At 35.2% G+C, this 15,246-nt stretch overlaps 1 protein-coding gene across 8 annotated transcripts in view; it reads left to right on the plus strand.

Moving 5' to 3' along the window:
- NNT (nicotinamide nucleotide transhydrogenase) overlaps window positions 1–15,246 on the plus strand; it is a 96,099-nt gene that overhangs the window by 59,437 nt on the left and 21,416 nt on the right. For all 8 annotated transcript variants that reach the window (XM_012449548.3, XM_012449547.3, XM_012449549.3 and 5 more), the window contains 4 exons: window positions 1,814–2,047; window positions 3,399–3,559; window positions 5,918–6,097; window positions 13,828–13,987. In XM_012449548.3, coding sequence (XP_012304971.1) covers window positions 1,814–2,047; window positions 3,399–3,559; window positions 5,918–6,097; window positions 13,828–13,987 — 735 coding nt within the window. The remainder of the gene's footprint in view (window positions 1–1,813; window positions 2,048–3,398; window positions 3,560–5,917; window positions 6,098–13,827; window positions 13,988–15,246) is intronic.

A 15,246-nucleotide genomic window follows, 5' to 3' on the forward strand; every position in this document is an offset into this window, starting at 1 on the left:
ATTTAGAAAGCTGGTTGTTAAACATAGCCATTATTGAATATTAAATTACATAAACTTAAAACTAAATAAATCATATTAGAAACAAAGGTAATAATATTAAAAACTCATAACTTTCTAATTAATTTGCTAGGTTTTATTATCTATGCTCTTGAGGTTACTTATATCCATTGTATGTGTATAGAAGAAATGCTATATATCAGTGGACTGTGGTACATTTCCTCCCAGTTCTGCATTCAATGATATCACATTGGTAGATTGAAATTTAACTTGGTGGGAGTATTGGAGTGTGGAATTATATACGCAAGTGCTACAAATGTGGGCTTGATTTATTGTTTTGTTTATTGTTCAGACCTGAGATAGTGATGGAGAATATGTTAACGATGCAGCTTAAACTTTAAATGTGCTTTGACTGTAGCTATGACATTGTGAATAGCACAAATAATTGAGCAAATAATCTTCCAGTATTTGAAAACTATTATCAGATTCAGCAGTGAAGTCACTCACATGGTTGACAAATGAGTGAAGTTCTTACATATATTCTGTTGTTTTACTTTCATTTTATTAAAGTAAATAAAATATCAAACAATGTTTTTGTTAGAAGTATGCTTCTTCATCAGTTGCAAACACTAGGTGGCTACAGATATAAGAGTTTAGCAAAGATCCATAAAAACATTCAATGAAAGTCAGTTTATCCCTATGGAATTCAATAAAGAACACTGTATATCTTATTATTTGAAAATTGTGTGCTAGCCACCTTTATATCAGTTAAACCTCATGTATTTGCATGTGCATATATGTTTTCCTTCTGGAACTGGTTATTAAGTGTTTCCCAGTGCAACACTGGCTTTAGGCCTCCTTTTATACTTCCTCAGAAAAGGTTTGACTCATCTCTTGATAATCTCTAGAAAGGCACTTGAAGGCAAATGTTTGCACTGTAGGTTCATGACAGGAAAACTTTTAGACATGATCTTAGCAAATATTCTGATCTCCACTCCTTGCTTATTTACTACCCAGATTTTTGCATTTCTTTACCTTGGGACTTTGCTCCCATCTACCCACCTGAAAACCAAGGTTGTCTTCATGTTCCAGGTGTTTCTAATGTACTCAGGAGCAAGTGCTGGCTATAGAGAACAAGGCTGGGTTGTAATGGGGAGAATATAAGGGAATTTAATTAGAGCTTTAGGTAGTCTGAAGAAATGTTGCCTGGGGAAGGTTGGGAGTTTGTGAGAGGAAGAGGCGTGCATTGATACTGCGTGTTTGGGTTCATTGGAGTTGGGCTGTGCTTAGGTGTGTGGAGAAAAACTGCTGTTTTGAAAGGGTATGCAAGTTGAGCATTTTTAATCTGAAAATTCAAAATGCTTCAAAATCTAAAACTTTCTGAGTGCCAACATGACACTACAAGTGGTGAATTCCACACATAAATACTTAACGCAAACTTTGTTTCACACGCAGAATCATTTAAAATGTTTAAAATTACTTTCAGGCTATATGTATATGAAACAAATGAATTTCATGTTTAGACCTGGGTACCATTCCCAAGATATCTTATTATGTATATGAAAATGTTCCAAAAAAAAATTAAAATCTGAAACACTTCTGGTTCCAAGCATATCAGATAAGGGATACTCAGCCTCTATACAATCAGCGTCCTTACCTTCTGTACAGCCCCCATAGAGAATATTTAGCCCATACTGGGAACTAGATAATATTTATTGGTGACAATGATGGATAGCCTTAAGGGTGATCTTTGTTGTGTTTACTCCTCAAAAGTTTGTCAAGTTTCAATTTATTTTTGACCTTCATTTCATAACAGGATTGACAATTGCCAAACGCATCCAGATTTCTGATTTACCTCAATTAGTTGCTGCTTTTCACAGTTTAGTGGGTTTGGCAGCTGTACTTACTTGCATAGCTGAGTACATTATAGAATATCCACATTTTGCTACGGATGCAGCAGCAAATCTCACCAAGATTGTGGCTTACCTCGGCACTTACATTGGTGGCGTCACCTTTAGTGGGTCTCTCGTTGCCTATGGAAAATTGCAGGGTAAGTGATTCAGCATAACATAGAGGTAAATATCTATTGTTTATGGTATTTAGGGATCCATTTCAATTCAGAAAATACATTAACAGGGTGGAGCACAATGGCTTATGCCTGTAATCCTAGCACTTTGGGAGGCTGGGGTGGGAGGATCTTGAGCCCAGGAGTTCAAGACCAGCCTGGGGAACATAGCGAGACCCTATCTCTGCTTTTATAAAAAATAAAATATTATTATTAATAAAAAGATTTAAAAAAGAAAATACCTTAACAGTAAAAACCGTTAGGTGAAGAGTATTCATATAGCACTCAGAAATTGTAAAAAATTTTTCCCCCATCCTTCTCCTTTATTGATACTTACTAGTCTCATAAAGTTTTGTAGCTGTTTCATTTGCAGACAGCTAATAGAGGAAATTAGTGCACAAAAATTTGCATAGAGGCATTAGTTGACTTTTGATAATGCATGTGAACTAAATAGCGTCCTCATAATCCATGGTTAGAGATGGCTGTGTAGAATTCACAGAAATGAACTTTATACATTTTCCAAAATAGAAGCTTATTAAATAAATTTATGTGAGTAGTAAACAGTACTTATTTTGAAAAAAATACACGTTTTAGTACTCTAGCCTGACAATTTTGCTGCTGGTAAAGTCAATCATGACAATGGAAGTGGAGAAAAAACCCTACAGCGGCTGTTGTCAGTGTTGTTACTAAAAAGTCTCTAGAGAGATTAGTTTGTGATTTAAAAACATGGTCTTGCCTCTCAGTAATAAAGTCATGGTAATTAAGTGGGGAACTTCCATGAAACTTGAAAATCATAAAATAACTTCAATCTCAAGCATGCTTACCTCATGCTTTGCTTTTAGGAACAAATAACAAACAAGGTTTCTTCCTCCTTGGGCTCTGTTGATAGAATCAGAAATACTAGTGTGCTAGGGCTTCCTATTGAAGTTCTATTTATTTATTTTTACTTTTTATGCTTTAGTTTTGTCAGAAGTCTGGCATGCATGAAGTTTTAAATAAATAAAACCACACTTAACAACTTCCATGTTGATCATACGTGAGAAAATCACTTTTTAAGATTTCATGATAAAGAGGAAAGAAATTGTTTTGGTATCAAAGTAGGGAAAAGAATAGGGAAGTCGAGCCATAGTTTTTCGTCTCCATTCATGTTTGTTGTGTGTAATAATTCTAATTTGCTTTTCTGTTTCATATCTGGTAATATAAAGTAATATTTTAAATACCATGTTATTCTAATATTAAATTTTGGTATTTTAGGATTAAAAGACACACTTGAGTGTGTGTGAGGGGGTTTCTTACAACACATTCTGAATTCTAAATACTGTGTGCTTGGCTCTAGGTCTCCTGAAATCTGCCCCTCTCCTACTCCCTGGAAGGCACGTACTCAATGCAGGCTTGCTGGCTGCTAGTGTGGGTGGGATAATCCCATTCATGTTGGACCCAAGCTTTACCACTGGCATCATGTGTCTGGGTTCTGTGTCTGCTCTCTCTGCTATCATGGTAAGAAGTCAGAGATTGAAAAGTATATTCTTAGTGAGGAACTGGGAATATTTTTTTAGATTAAAGTCTAATCATATTTTTATCTCTTCAAGAACCTTGATAGAATAACACTGTTTTTAAAGTTATGTCACATGTTCATTTTTTAGGAATCTGGAAAACATAGAAAAGTATAAGAAGAATATTATTCTTTCTTGCAATTTAATTGTTCATTTCAAAGTTGTCACATGAGACACCTTTACTGCTCTGGAGTCTCTTCACTGGATCAATGTGTTGGCGAACAGGAGCTTAAAAAGGCCAAGGGTTTCAGTTTCATTTATTAGGTGCCTACTATGTGACAAGTCCTACAAAGTAGTGCTTCAGTGTTTATACAGTACATGTAAGATTGTCTCTTCCCACTAGTTGCTCTCACATTCTTTGGAAGATATGACATGAAATCAAATAGTTATAAAATGAAATGCAGTTTAAAAACCCTATATGCTCAGTGAGAGAGTTCAGTGAAGCCTTTTATGATAGGTTCAGTCTTCCTCTTTCTCTATTATTTTTACATTTAGTATATTGAAACACATGATAGTTTTTAGTTGTCTATGTGGTAGTCTGGCATCTTATATCAATGTATGATGCTGTTTCATGTAGCTCTGTTATTTACTGTTATTCACTGTTATTCATGTTCTTTCAGTGTGTACTCTGTAGACAAGATTTATATTTAAGTTAAATCTGCGGTGCCTAACACAAAGTTAGATACATAGCAATTGCTTAGGAAATACTGGCTCCTTGATTCAGAAACACCAAAATTATAGTGTAAAAATGATATTTATTTTTGTATGATCATGAGTTAAGTCACGATTGCAACACAAAAACTGTAGAACACTGAAAAGCAAATTAAAATCTCATCTTTATGTGAACACTCATGATCTAATTTTATTCTAGCTTATAGAGCACTGATATTTGTTTTATTTTAAACAAAAGAAAAATAGTTTTGTTATTTTTAATCTAATAAAGCAGAATAGGTTAACAAAGTTTCAACATAAAAGATATATAAATGTGGCCAGGTGCGGTGGCTGGTGACTGTAATCCCAGTACTTTGGGAGGTCGAGGTGGGTGGATCACCTGAGGTCAGGAGTTTGCAAATAGCCTGGCCAACATGGTGAAACTCCATTTCTACTAAAAATACAAAAATTAGCCAGGCATGGTGGCATGCGCCTGTAATCCTGGCTACTTGGGAGGCTAAAGTAGGAGAATCACTTGAACCCCAGAGGCGGAGGTTGCAGTGAGCCGAGATTGCTCCACTGCACTCCAGCCTGGGCAACAAAGCAAGACTCTGCCTCAAAAAAAAAAAAGATAAAAAAAGGAAAAACTTTAAGAATTGTTGTTTTTGGGAAGCAGTGAATATGATATTTAAAGTGTTTATTGGTTCTTTGAGAATGTCTGACTAAGAGAAAGTATTTTTTAAATTTATTTCTTTTGGCTTAAATGAGTAATAACATGAATATACTCTCATTATAACAAACAAAAAAAGTAAAAATATGTGAAATAAAAAGCAAAAACTTTCTCCCCACCACCTTTATTCCTTTCCTGTGTTTAGTAACTTTGAGTTGTATCATGGACATTGTTAATGATACATTATAGACATTTTGGATTATGTTATATTCCTTCAAAGAGTATTAATTATTATTTTTTATGTATGTGTTTTTGTAACCAGCTAACATGGCTAAACTCAAATTTCAAATTTTGACTCTGTTATGGTAGGGGGCAGCTGAAATCTATTGTTATCTTATCCTTAATAGGATTGCTTGGAGTCTGTCTCTCATATGTGTAGTTCAAGAGTCATCTCGAGATTTGGGTAGAGTTTATACACAGAAACTGGGACTTCCTCTCTGTAGCCTGCTCCTTTGTGGGATTCTCTTTTTACTTTCCAGCTGCCTTAGTGATCATCTTAAATGCTATCTTCAGGATCTTTAAGCCAGTAAGACTGTGGGCTTATATTTTAGTTATAATGTCTTTAATTGGTGCCAACAGGGGGCTTGCCCTCAGTCTAAAGCCATAAAAACTGGGAAATTCACATAGTGTCGTATTTTTCCAAATATAGACCCCCTCTCCAGTTTCTGTCTGCTTTTCATTACTGGAAAGTGTTTTCTTAAAATGTAGGAATTCTTTTTTAGGGGAGTGGGTGGCTCAGTGTTTATAGTTGTTATACCTGTGGGAGTGTTGGTCAGAGGGGAGACACTTATTACCAGAAGTGGAACTTACATGTAAATATATTAATGGGAAAGCCAGAATAATTAAGGACCAAAATATTAAATGCCAGAGGTTTTATTTTTATGTTATTAATTTTGAGTTCTGCTTTGACTGTTGTTCTAGGGTGTGACTTTGACAGCTGCTATTGGGGGTGCCGACATGCCTGTCGTCATCACTGTGCTGAACAGCTACTCAGGCTGGGCCCTGTGTGCAGAAGGCTTCCTGCTCAATAACAATCTGCTGACCATCGTGGGTGCACTCATAGGCTCATCTGGTGCTATCCTGTCATACATCATGTGTGTGGTAAGAAACAACACATACGTGAAAGAAAAGGAAATGACATTCTGAAAACATGGATGTACTTGTCATTTCTTTTATTAGCCATAGAAATGAGTATGGTAGCTTTGAATTCTCCTCAGCAGAAATAGCAGAGTATTTCATTTGCATAAATTTTCAAGACTGCTTTTAAGGTACCCAACTGTAAAGATGGAAAATTAAATAGAAAGATAAAAATCTTCTAATGCCTCTCTACATCTGGAGATAAACATGTAAGATTTTAGTTTATTTCCTTATGTATTGCATATCTGTGTATTTACTTCTCTGATCATATTATATATTGTCCTACATTTAAAAAAATGTTATATACTATATTGTTGACTTTTTTGTCATTAAAAATGCTTGTAGGCTGGGCACAGTGGCTCACACTTATAATCCCAGCACTTTGGGAGGCTGAAGCAGGTGGATCACCTGAGATCAGGAGTTCAAGATCAGCCTGGTCAACATGATGAAACCCTGTTTCTACTAAATATACAAAAATTAGCTGGGTGTGGTGGCAGGTGCCTGTAATCTGAGCTACTTGGGAGGCTGAGGCAGGAGTATTGCTTGAACCAAGGAGGGGCAGATTGCAGTGAGCCAAGATGGCGCCATTGCACTTTAGCATGGGCAACAAGAGTGAAACTTTATTAAAAAATTCCTTAAAATATTATTTTAAGTGACTTAAATCTATCATATCCATCATATCTTAATCCATCATATGAATATACAAAATTAATTTCCCATTAATGCTATACATATGAAGTTGTTTGATTTTGATTTCTCTTTGTATATATCTTTGACATTTCAGATTTTTGTCTTAAGATAGAATTCCCAGAATTTATAGGCCCATTATACTTATTGCCATGTTTCTGGAAAGGTTGTTCTAATTTACACTTCCATTGGTCATCTGTCAGAGTTCCTACCTTAGAAGTTTTGTGATCAGCATGATGATGTTTTCAAAAAAGAATAGAAAAAAGTTACAACACAAGTACGTCCTAACTTTTTTGTTTGTTTGAACTTCTCTTCCTGATGGCAAGAAGATGCTCTGCAAATATTACAATTAAAGGGTTTGACTAGAACATTTTTTTCAAATTATAGATGTTATTTCTAAATAGTACTTTCAAATAACTGCTAAAGTACGAGTATGAAACTGAGTGAAACCAGAAAGTGATTTTACACTGATAAATAATTTAGACAAGAAAGGGATACTGTATTAGTCCATTCTCACACTGCTTTAAAGAAGTACCTGAGATTGGGTAATTTATGAAGAAAAGAGGTTTAATTGACTCACAGCTTCACAAGCTTAACAGGAAGCATGACTGGGAGGCCACAGGAAACTTACAATCATGGCAGAAGGCGAATGGGAACTAAGAACGTCTTATCATGGCGGAGCAGGAAAGAGAGTGAAGGGGGATGTGCTACACACTTTTAAACCACCGGATCTTGTGAGAACTCACTAACACGAGAACAGCAAGGGGGAAGTCAGCCCCCATAATCCATCACCTCTCACTAGTCCCCTCCCATGACTTGTGGGGATTACAATTCCACGTGAGATTTGGGTAGGGACCTAGAGCCACACCATATCAGATACTTACTCAACCTTCATTCTGTTTGTAATATTTTAAAAACTCCCTTATTTTACAACTCAGGATTTTTCTTACGATTTAATTGAAAATCTCATTGTAATTTGGAAGGCTGAAGTATTTTTTCATAGAAAAAATATTTTTGCTTCTTTGGCTGTATTGCACAACAAAGGATTTGATAGCCCAAATGCAAAAAAGCTAAGTAATTTAAAATTAAATCTCCTAAATTGCTTGGGGAATTTGGAAAGGTGAAGACTTATGTATCCTATTTGAAAAGCGTCAGGCTTTGTGACAGAAAGAAGAAACATTTGTGAAGAAGAAATATTTACTCAGTGTTACTAGAAATACAGTATTCTGTAAAAGTGAACTTTTAACAGTTTGGTTTTGCTTCAGTTGATGAATTTGAATGACCAGCAGGGGGCAGCAGATTTTCATTATTCTTAAACTTGTGGTTTGTCAGAAAGTGGCTTTTAAAGTTAAACGGAAGAATTTGAAGGATTTGATTTTAACAAAGCCAATGGCATACTGATACAGGGAGAGGAGGAAAGAAGACTTGTATCTAGTTCTTGAAGTGTCAACATGAGTAATTTCTTACTTTATCCTTAAAAAGGAAAAAATGGTTTTCTTTAGGTTTTTAAATTTATCTAGAGTATTCCCCACATTTCTGTCTGTGTCTTTCTTATTACTCTTCTTTTCCTTCTTCACTTGCTGTCTTTTATTGTTATTAGTATGGCAAACATAGTAAGTCTTACAGTAACACATAGTACGTCTCTAACGGTAACTAGAATAAGGTAGTAAGAGGTACTTGTTGAAAGTACTCTCTTCTATGTGTTCTGCAATTATATAATTTTTCTCTTATTTTTCCTGTTCTTTTGTATTTCTTGATATCTTTTTCTAGGTCTTCTCTTTCTTTTCTTTCCATGTCTACTGCCACAGGAATGCCATTTACCATCAGCATACCATAGATATTTTGTATTCCTATTCTGTATACATAGCTATCAAATTATTCCAATAGCTGCCTGAGGCCATAAATAGATTGGATCAGATTAATAATTTGGATTCAAGAACAGTTGAAGCTTTGATTAAAAAATTTTTGGCCAGGTGCAGTGGCTCATACTTGTAATTCCAGCACTTTGGGAGGCCAAGGCAGGTGGATCAGTTGAGCCCAGAAGTTCAAGACCAGCCTGGGAAACATGACAAAACCCTGTCTCTGCAAAAAATACAAAAGTTAGTTGGGCATACTGGTACACACCTATAGTCCCAGCTACTTGGTGGGAGCGGGGGAGGCGCTGAGGCAGGAGGATTACCTGAACATGGGGAGGTTGAGGCTGCAGTGAGCTGTGATCGTACCACTGCACTGCAGGCTAGGTGACAGAGTGAGACCCTGTCTCAAAAAAAAAAAAAAATTCAATTAGAGATGTTTACTATAGGAAATTTGGAAGAAACAGAAAAGAAAAAATAAGAAAATGAAATTACCTAAACTTCCATTACTACTTAACTGTTAACATTCCAGTCTTTTTTATATGCATATGTTTAAATACATTCTATTTACTATATTATGTAATTATCAAAACTTAATTTTAATTAAGATTTAATTAATGTTTAATTTTCTAATAATTTTTAGCACCTACCATTATAGCATACAGATATACCATAATCTATTTATTCAAATTCATATTAGTTGTTTTTAACTGTTTTTTGTTTGTTTGTTTGTTTGTTTTGTTTTTTGAGACAGAGTTTCGCTCTTGTTACCCAGGCTGGAGTGCAATGGCGCAATCTCCGCTCACCGCAACCTCTGCCTACTGGGTTCAGACAATTCTCCTGCCTCAGCCTCCTGAGTTGCTGGGACTACAGGCGCACGCCACCATGCCCAGCCAATTTTTTTTTTTGTATTTTTAGTAGAGACAGGGTTTCACCATGTTGACCAGGATGGTTTCCGATCTCTTGACCTCGTGATCCACCCGCCTCGGCCTCCCAAAGTACTGGGATTATAGGTGTGAGCCACCGCGCCTGGCCCTGTTTTTTTTTTTTTTTTTTTGGTCGCAGTATTCTTTCTTATACCTCTTTGATTATATCCTTAGGTCTGGTTTTTGTAAGTGCAATTACATGGTCAAAGGGAGTAAGATCTTTTTGTTGGCTTTTGATATTGCTAAATTGATCTTCACAAAGGATTCAGCAGTCAAAGCCCTTACTTGTGTTGTGCAATGTGTTTGTTTTACTGTATAATCTCTACTCCTAGGCATTGTTACAAAACAAGTCAGAAACCAACAAAGACAAGAGCTGTCATATTTTTTGATTTTGAAGATAGAAATTATCTTTTCTTCTCAAATTTTCCAATTTCTGACTTTTTACATTAACCTTCATTGATTCTTTATGCTTCTTTATTATAGGAGATTATAGGACACTTAATTCATTCTCTTCATGGCTGTGCTTAGCAGCTCTAGGTAGATCAGAATAATCATAAAAATGAAATAGCTACTCAAAATTGGGCATTAGTGCAACATGGCAGGCATTCTGCTGGGTGCTTTACAAATACAGCTCATTTAATCACCACAGAAATTCTAGAGGTATTATTATTATTTTCATTTTACAGAGAAAGTATCATAAGGCACCATTTGTTATTCACCTTTATGTATGTGGAGCCTGGCCAATCACCTGGCACATTCACACAAATTGGTTTGTTAAATAAACATTAAATAAATATTTTATTTGTTAGCTTGTTTCATATTTTAGAATCATCTCCAGATAGGTTATGACAGCAGATGTAATAGAGTTAATATAGTACCAGTATGTTGACCTTCATTGTTATTTTTTGAAGGAAACACACAAGTCCAAACCGGAACAGAGTGGTTTTTTTATGTGGGAGGGAATGGAATGCACCCCAAGTGTCTAACCAGCAGCGCTAAAATTGAATTTTTGTTCGACAAAGAATTCTTTTGGGTGTCCTCTGAGCTCAATGCTATGGTTACACAATACCCAATATTATAAAAACTGAAAAATGTTGACACTGTCCAAACAAAACGCAAATCAATGATATCCAGTTATTATATAGACATTAACCTCTTTATGATTTTACAGTTTCTTTGTTTGTGATAGCATCAGATTGCCTGGGAAATAGAGGTTTTACAAAAACTGAACAGCATTTTCAGACCAAATTTTCTGATTTTTGTACTTTGCTGTTTGGTTCCAAATAAAAATAGAACAAAAGGAAGTGGATCAAAAGCCAAACCAAAAATGTTTTTTCCTTTGTGATTGATTAATTAGTACCTAGAAAGCATTAAAATGAGAGATGCTAGGAAGTGATATATATGTTATTAGTGCTTTGGCTTTGTCTGTTTTATAACCTTTCCTTTGTTTTCAGATTTATTTCTTACAGTGTGTTCAGAATTATGTGAATTAAGGTTCTCTTTAATGTAGAATGCAATTTTAATTATTGGGCTTAATAGCTTAAAAGGAACAGTCTTAAGCAGTGTTGCAAATTCTTTGTCTTGGTAGCTGGGAACTCTTCAATCTCTGGATCAGCGGTCATAGGATAGTCTCATTAATCATTTAAGAAGGCAAAAAAAAGAAAAGGAGAGAGAAAGAAACAAAACAAAACCATAAACCCTAAACATTTGTTGAAAATATGATGTTGCAATGGTAAATTTAGAGATGAAATTATTTTCGTTTTTAAGAGACCACATGGAATTATTATTATAGCTTAATGGTGATAGAATTGTGGATATGTGTTTAACAAGTTGACTTTGATTGTTCAACTATTCTGTGGTTCCTTGTTTTTCCTCCCTAAGATGCCATCAGAAATGGGTACACATTAACTAAATGTCCTCAGAGATTCTTTTCTTCTTCCTCATTCAGTTTTATAGGAGGAAATAATGGTTCCTTTTAAGCCGAGTTAGAATAAAGTGGTTTATTTATCCCTCTCTTCTGTCCCTCTGCTTCTTCCCCTCTGTGATCTTCTGCAGGACTGTGTGATACAGGTGATGGAACCTCTTTGTTCGTTGGACTTTTTTAAAAAAAGTCATCTATGACAGAAATATCTTAATGTCCAAAATAGTCATTTAAATCAATTTTTAAGGGCAAAAATTTGGTAGAACACATATTTTGATAACAATTTCAGAACTGTGTAATTAAAAACTAGAAAGTATTAATCTAGATCAATTAATGTTTGGGAAGTCTTAGATGTGGCTATTTGGGTTTTCCTTAAAAGTTGGGTTTAAATATGGGAAGCATGTGTTGGGAATTTAAAACTTCATGTCAGCTTGAGACTGTGAACTTAATTAAAAGCATTACTTTAGCTGGGCGCAGCGGCTCATTCCTGTAATCCCAGCACTTTGGGAGGTTGAGTCGGGCAGATTACTTGAGGTCAGGTGTTTGAGACCAGCGTGACCAACTTGGTGAAACCCCGTCTCTACCAAATACATAAAAAATTAACCGGATGTGGTGGGGGAGCGTCTGTAATCTCAGTTACTCAGGAGGCTGAGGCAGGAGAACTTCCTGAACCCAGGAGGTGGAGGTTGTAGCAAGCCGAAATCATGCTACTGCACTCCAGCCTGAGTGACAGAGCGAGACTCCATCTCAGAAAACAAAAAGGCATTACTTTAATTCTTTCACCCTTTTATCCATTAATACACGTAAAGACATTTCAGGCTTAATTTTGTTTGCAATACAGACAAATTTGTCAGACTTTGGGCTCTGTAAAATGTCAATGTTGTGTCTGATAAATGAGTTTAGGTTGAAAGAACAATTACAATTTTCACAACATTTTGATTCATCATCTTTGAAATTTACATTATTTATAGGCTTTATTAAAGTGTGGCTTCTGGCTCATCTTCTGTGTACCTTTTCCTTCCTGTCTTTGGCTGGGCCCTACTCAGCATAATGAAATGTCTCCACTAAGCTGGTAGCAGGCTGGGCCATAATTGTGTGGGGTGGCCATAGTTTTCCCAGTGTGGTACTTATCATTGAAGATCTCGGTGCTTTTTTGCTTTTTTAATACTAAATTTCTACATATTTTTTTCTTTTTTTTTTCTCCTTTTATTGATGATTCTCAGGTCAAAGTGTTGTATTTTTTAAAAAAGCAATATATTGACACAGATAGCTTTTAAGTGGTGTAATGGATCAATAATATATTTATTACAACACTTAAAATAGGGTTTAATAAGTTTTTGGAATTTTTTTCTGAAGGGATAAAGTCAGTTATGATCGTGTAGAACACCTGTTTCTACACATGCAGTGATTTGATCACATGCAGTGATTTGAATTCTTACAGTGCATTTGATTACTTAGAACAACTAGTTTTTTTCCTTTTCTCTTACTACCCCACCTCCAGAGGTCTACAAATGAACTGTTTTCAAAACCAGATCAGTTAGTGTCACGTATTTCAGCAGTGGCATTCCTATGGTACGTTCTTGAGTGATGATAAATGAGTATGAGAAGTCCATGTCTCTTATTTTTCTTTTGAGATTATTTTTCTGGTTAAAAGAGTGAGTATAAATTTTAAAGAGTATATAACCTTATTCTTCTACCTACTTGGAAGTGCAATATTTTAGAGTCCTAGTGATGAACCCAGTTACTTCTATTAAAACTTAGGTATGGGGCTTCGTGGATCTAAAATTGATTTGGAAAATAAGACAGTATCAACCCCAACATTTCTATTTTCTTGGTGACAGAGGGCAGCAAAATTCTGGACGAAATGGATCCTTACTGTTCTGATTCTTACCAGTTGCTTCTTCACAGCTGGTATCTGTGAAGATGGAATCTGTAACAGAATTCAGCTTAGAGATAAAATTGCTCAATCAGTATTCAGACAGTAATAAGTAGATATGATTTTTCATTAGTTTATTAATTTTACTTAGACCTTTTCATTAAGTTTTTTGTTTCTATTTACTTTTTGCTGAAAATATATCAGTTTGCAATTAATTTGATAGGGAAAAATAATGCTGTTCTCAGATATCTCTTGTCATTTAAATTTTTGAAGTGATTTTCAGAAACCAGCTGAAATTTATCTGATTAAAATGTTTTAAATGATCAAATAAACCTTTTAAAATGATTCCAAATATCATATACACAACATCTGTACCATTCTCAAAAAGTTATATGGATTAAACTCTCACAGCTACTAATTTGGCTCTCTAGGCAATGAATCGCTCCCTGGCTAATGTGATTCTTGGAGGCTATGGTACCACTTCAACAGCTGGTGGAAAACCCATGGAAATTTCTGGCACACATACGGAAATCAACCTTGACAATGCAATTGACATGATTCGAGAAGCTAATAGCATTATTATTACACCAGGTAAAGAGAAAAAGCAAAAAACCAAAAGCAAACAACCTATAATAGCTGTTATAATTGATGATGTTAAAATTTCTTATAATAGGAAAGTAGAATTGGAACTTCTTTAGTTTTGAAAAGATATTGAAAACTTAATAGCAACTCTATGATTACTAAGTGAAAAATACTGAGAATTCCCAGTTTAAGTTAATATTTTGGCTATCATATGGAAATTCTATAAATTCTTGCAGTGGGTTCTAGCCATGTCTTTCTGTGATTATGTGTACATGTTTACATCATTTTCAAGTCTTGGTTTTTTTCTTTCATTGGTAATTTTTGGGCCTATTGTCAATATTAGATATAGTATATGAAAGTCTTTAGCTCAGTCATTAGAGTTGCTCAGTAAATGTTATTCTTTCTTCAAAAGTAATAATTTAAAAAATCATCAAGAATCATGTTGTTTTCAACAAAATGAGGCAACGTGGCCTAGTAGAAAGAGCTTGGTATGGGAGTCATGATACCGCACGTTTATTCTTAATTTTGCCTCTAATGATCTACGTGACATTGCCCAAGTCATTTAATCTCTCCAGGCCTCAAGTTTCCAATTTTTTGAGTTTTATCCCAGTTCTTCTTCACTGTTATCACAGAATGCTGTGGTATTATGGGTAATACATTGGTTTCAGATTAAGATTTTAACTCTATCTTGCTGTCAAATGAATTTTCTATACAGAAAGTCTAGTGATTTGACATGTGGGTGGTTTACTAGTTAGTTATGTACTGAAATAAAAATAGGTGACATTAGCTGAATTGAATGTTAAAGTGTAAGCCTTCTCAACTTGGGACAGTATCACTTTTTGGGGGTACTTGAAATATGTGGATTTGGGTTTTTGGTTGTCCAAAGATGGTGATGCTACTGTCAATTAGTGGATGGAAACAGATAAACTAAATATACTGTAAGGCCTGGGGCACTCTGTGTAATGAATTATCACACCCAAAGTGGCATTGGTTTTACCTACTGAGCAACACTGTTCTGGAGTGTAAAGGTGTAAAGATGTAGAGGACACAGTATATTTCCTCTAGGCATTTTCCATCTAGTGAGGAATTCAGATATGTAGATCAGTAATGCAAGGTGAGTTATGATAAGGGCTAAACTGAACTATACACACAATTTTTCTATCACCAGAAACCTATGAAGGTTTGTAGGGAAGTGAGGATTTGTTTTTAGGCCTTAGAGGATAGAGGGTGTTGGGATGGGAGGAAGCCAGTGGGAATAGCTTGAATAG

This window comes from Aotus nancymaae, unplaced genomic scaffold, assembly GCF_030222135.1.
Source record: "Aotus nancymaae isolate 86718 unplaced genomic scaffold, 86718_ANA_hifiasm-v0.15.2.pri h1tg000014l, whole genome shotgun sequence".
Lineage (NCBI taxonomy): Eukaryota > Metazoa > Chordata > Mammalia > Primates > Aotidae > Aotus > Aotus nancymaae.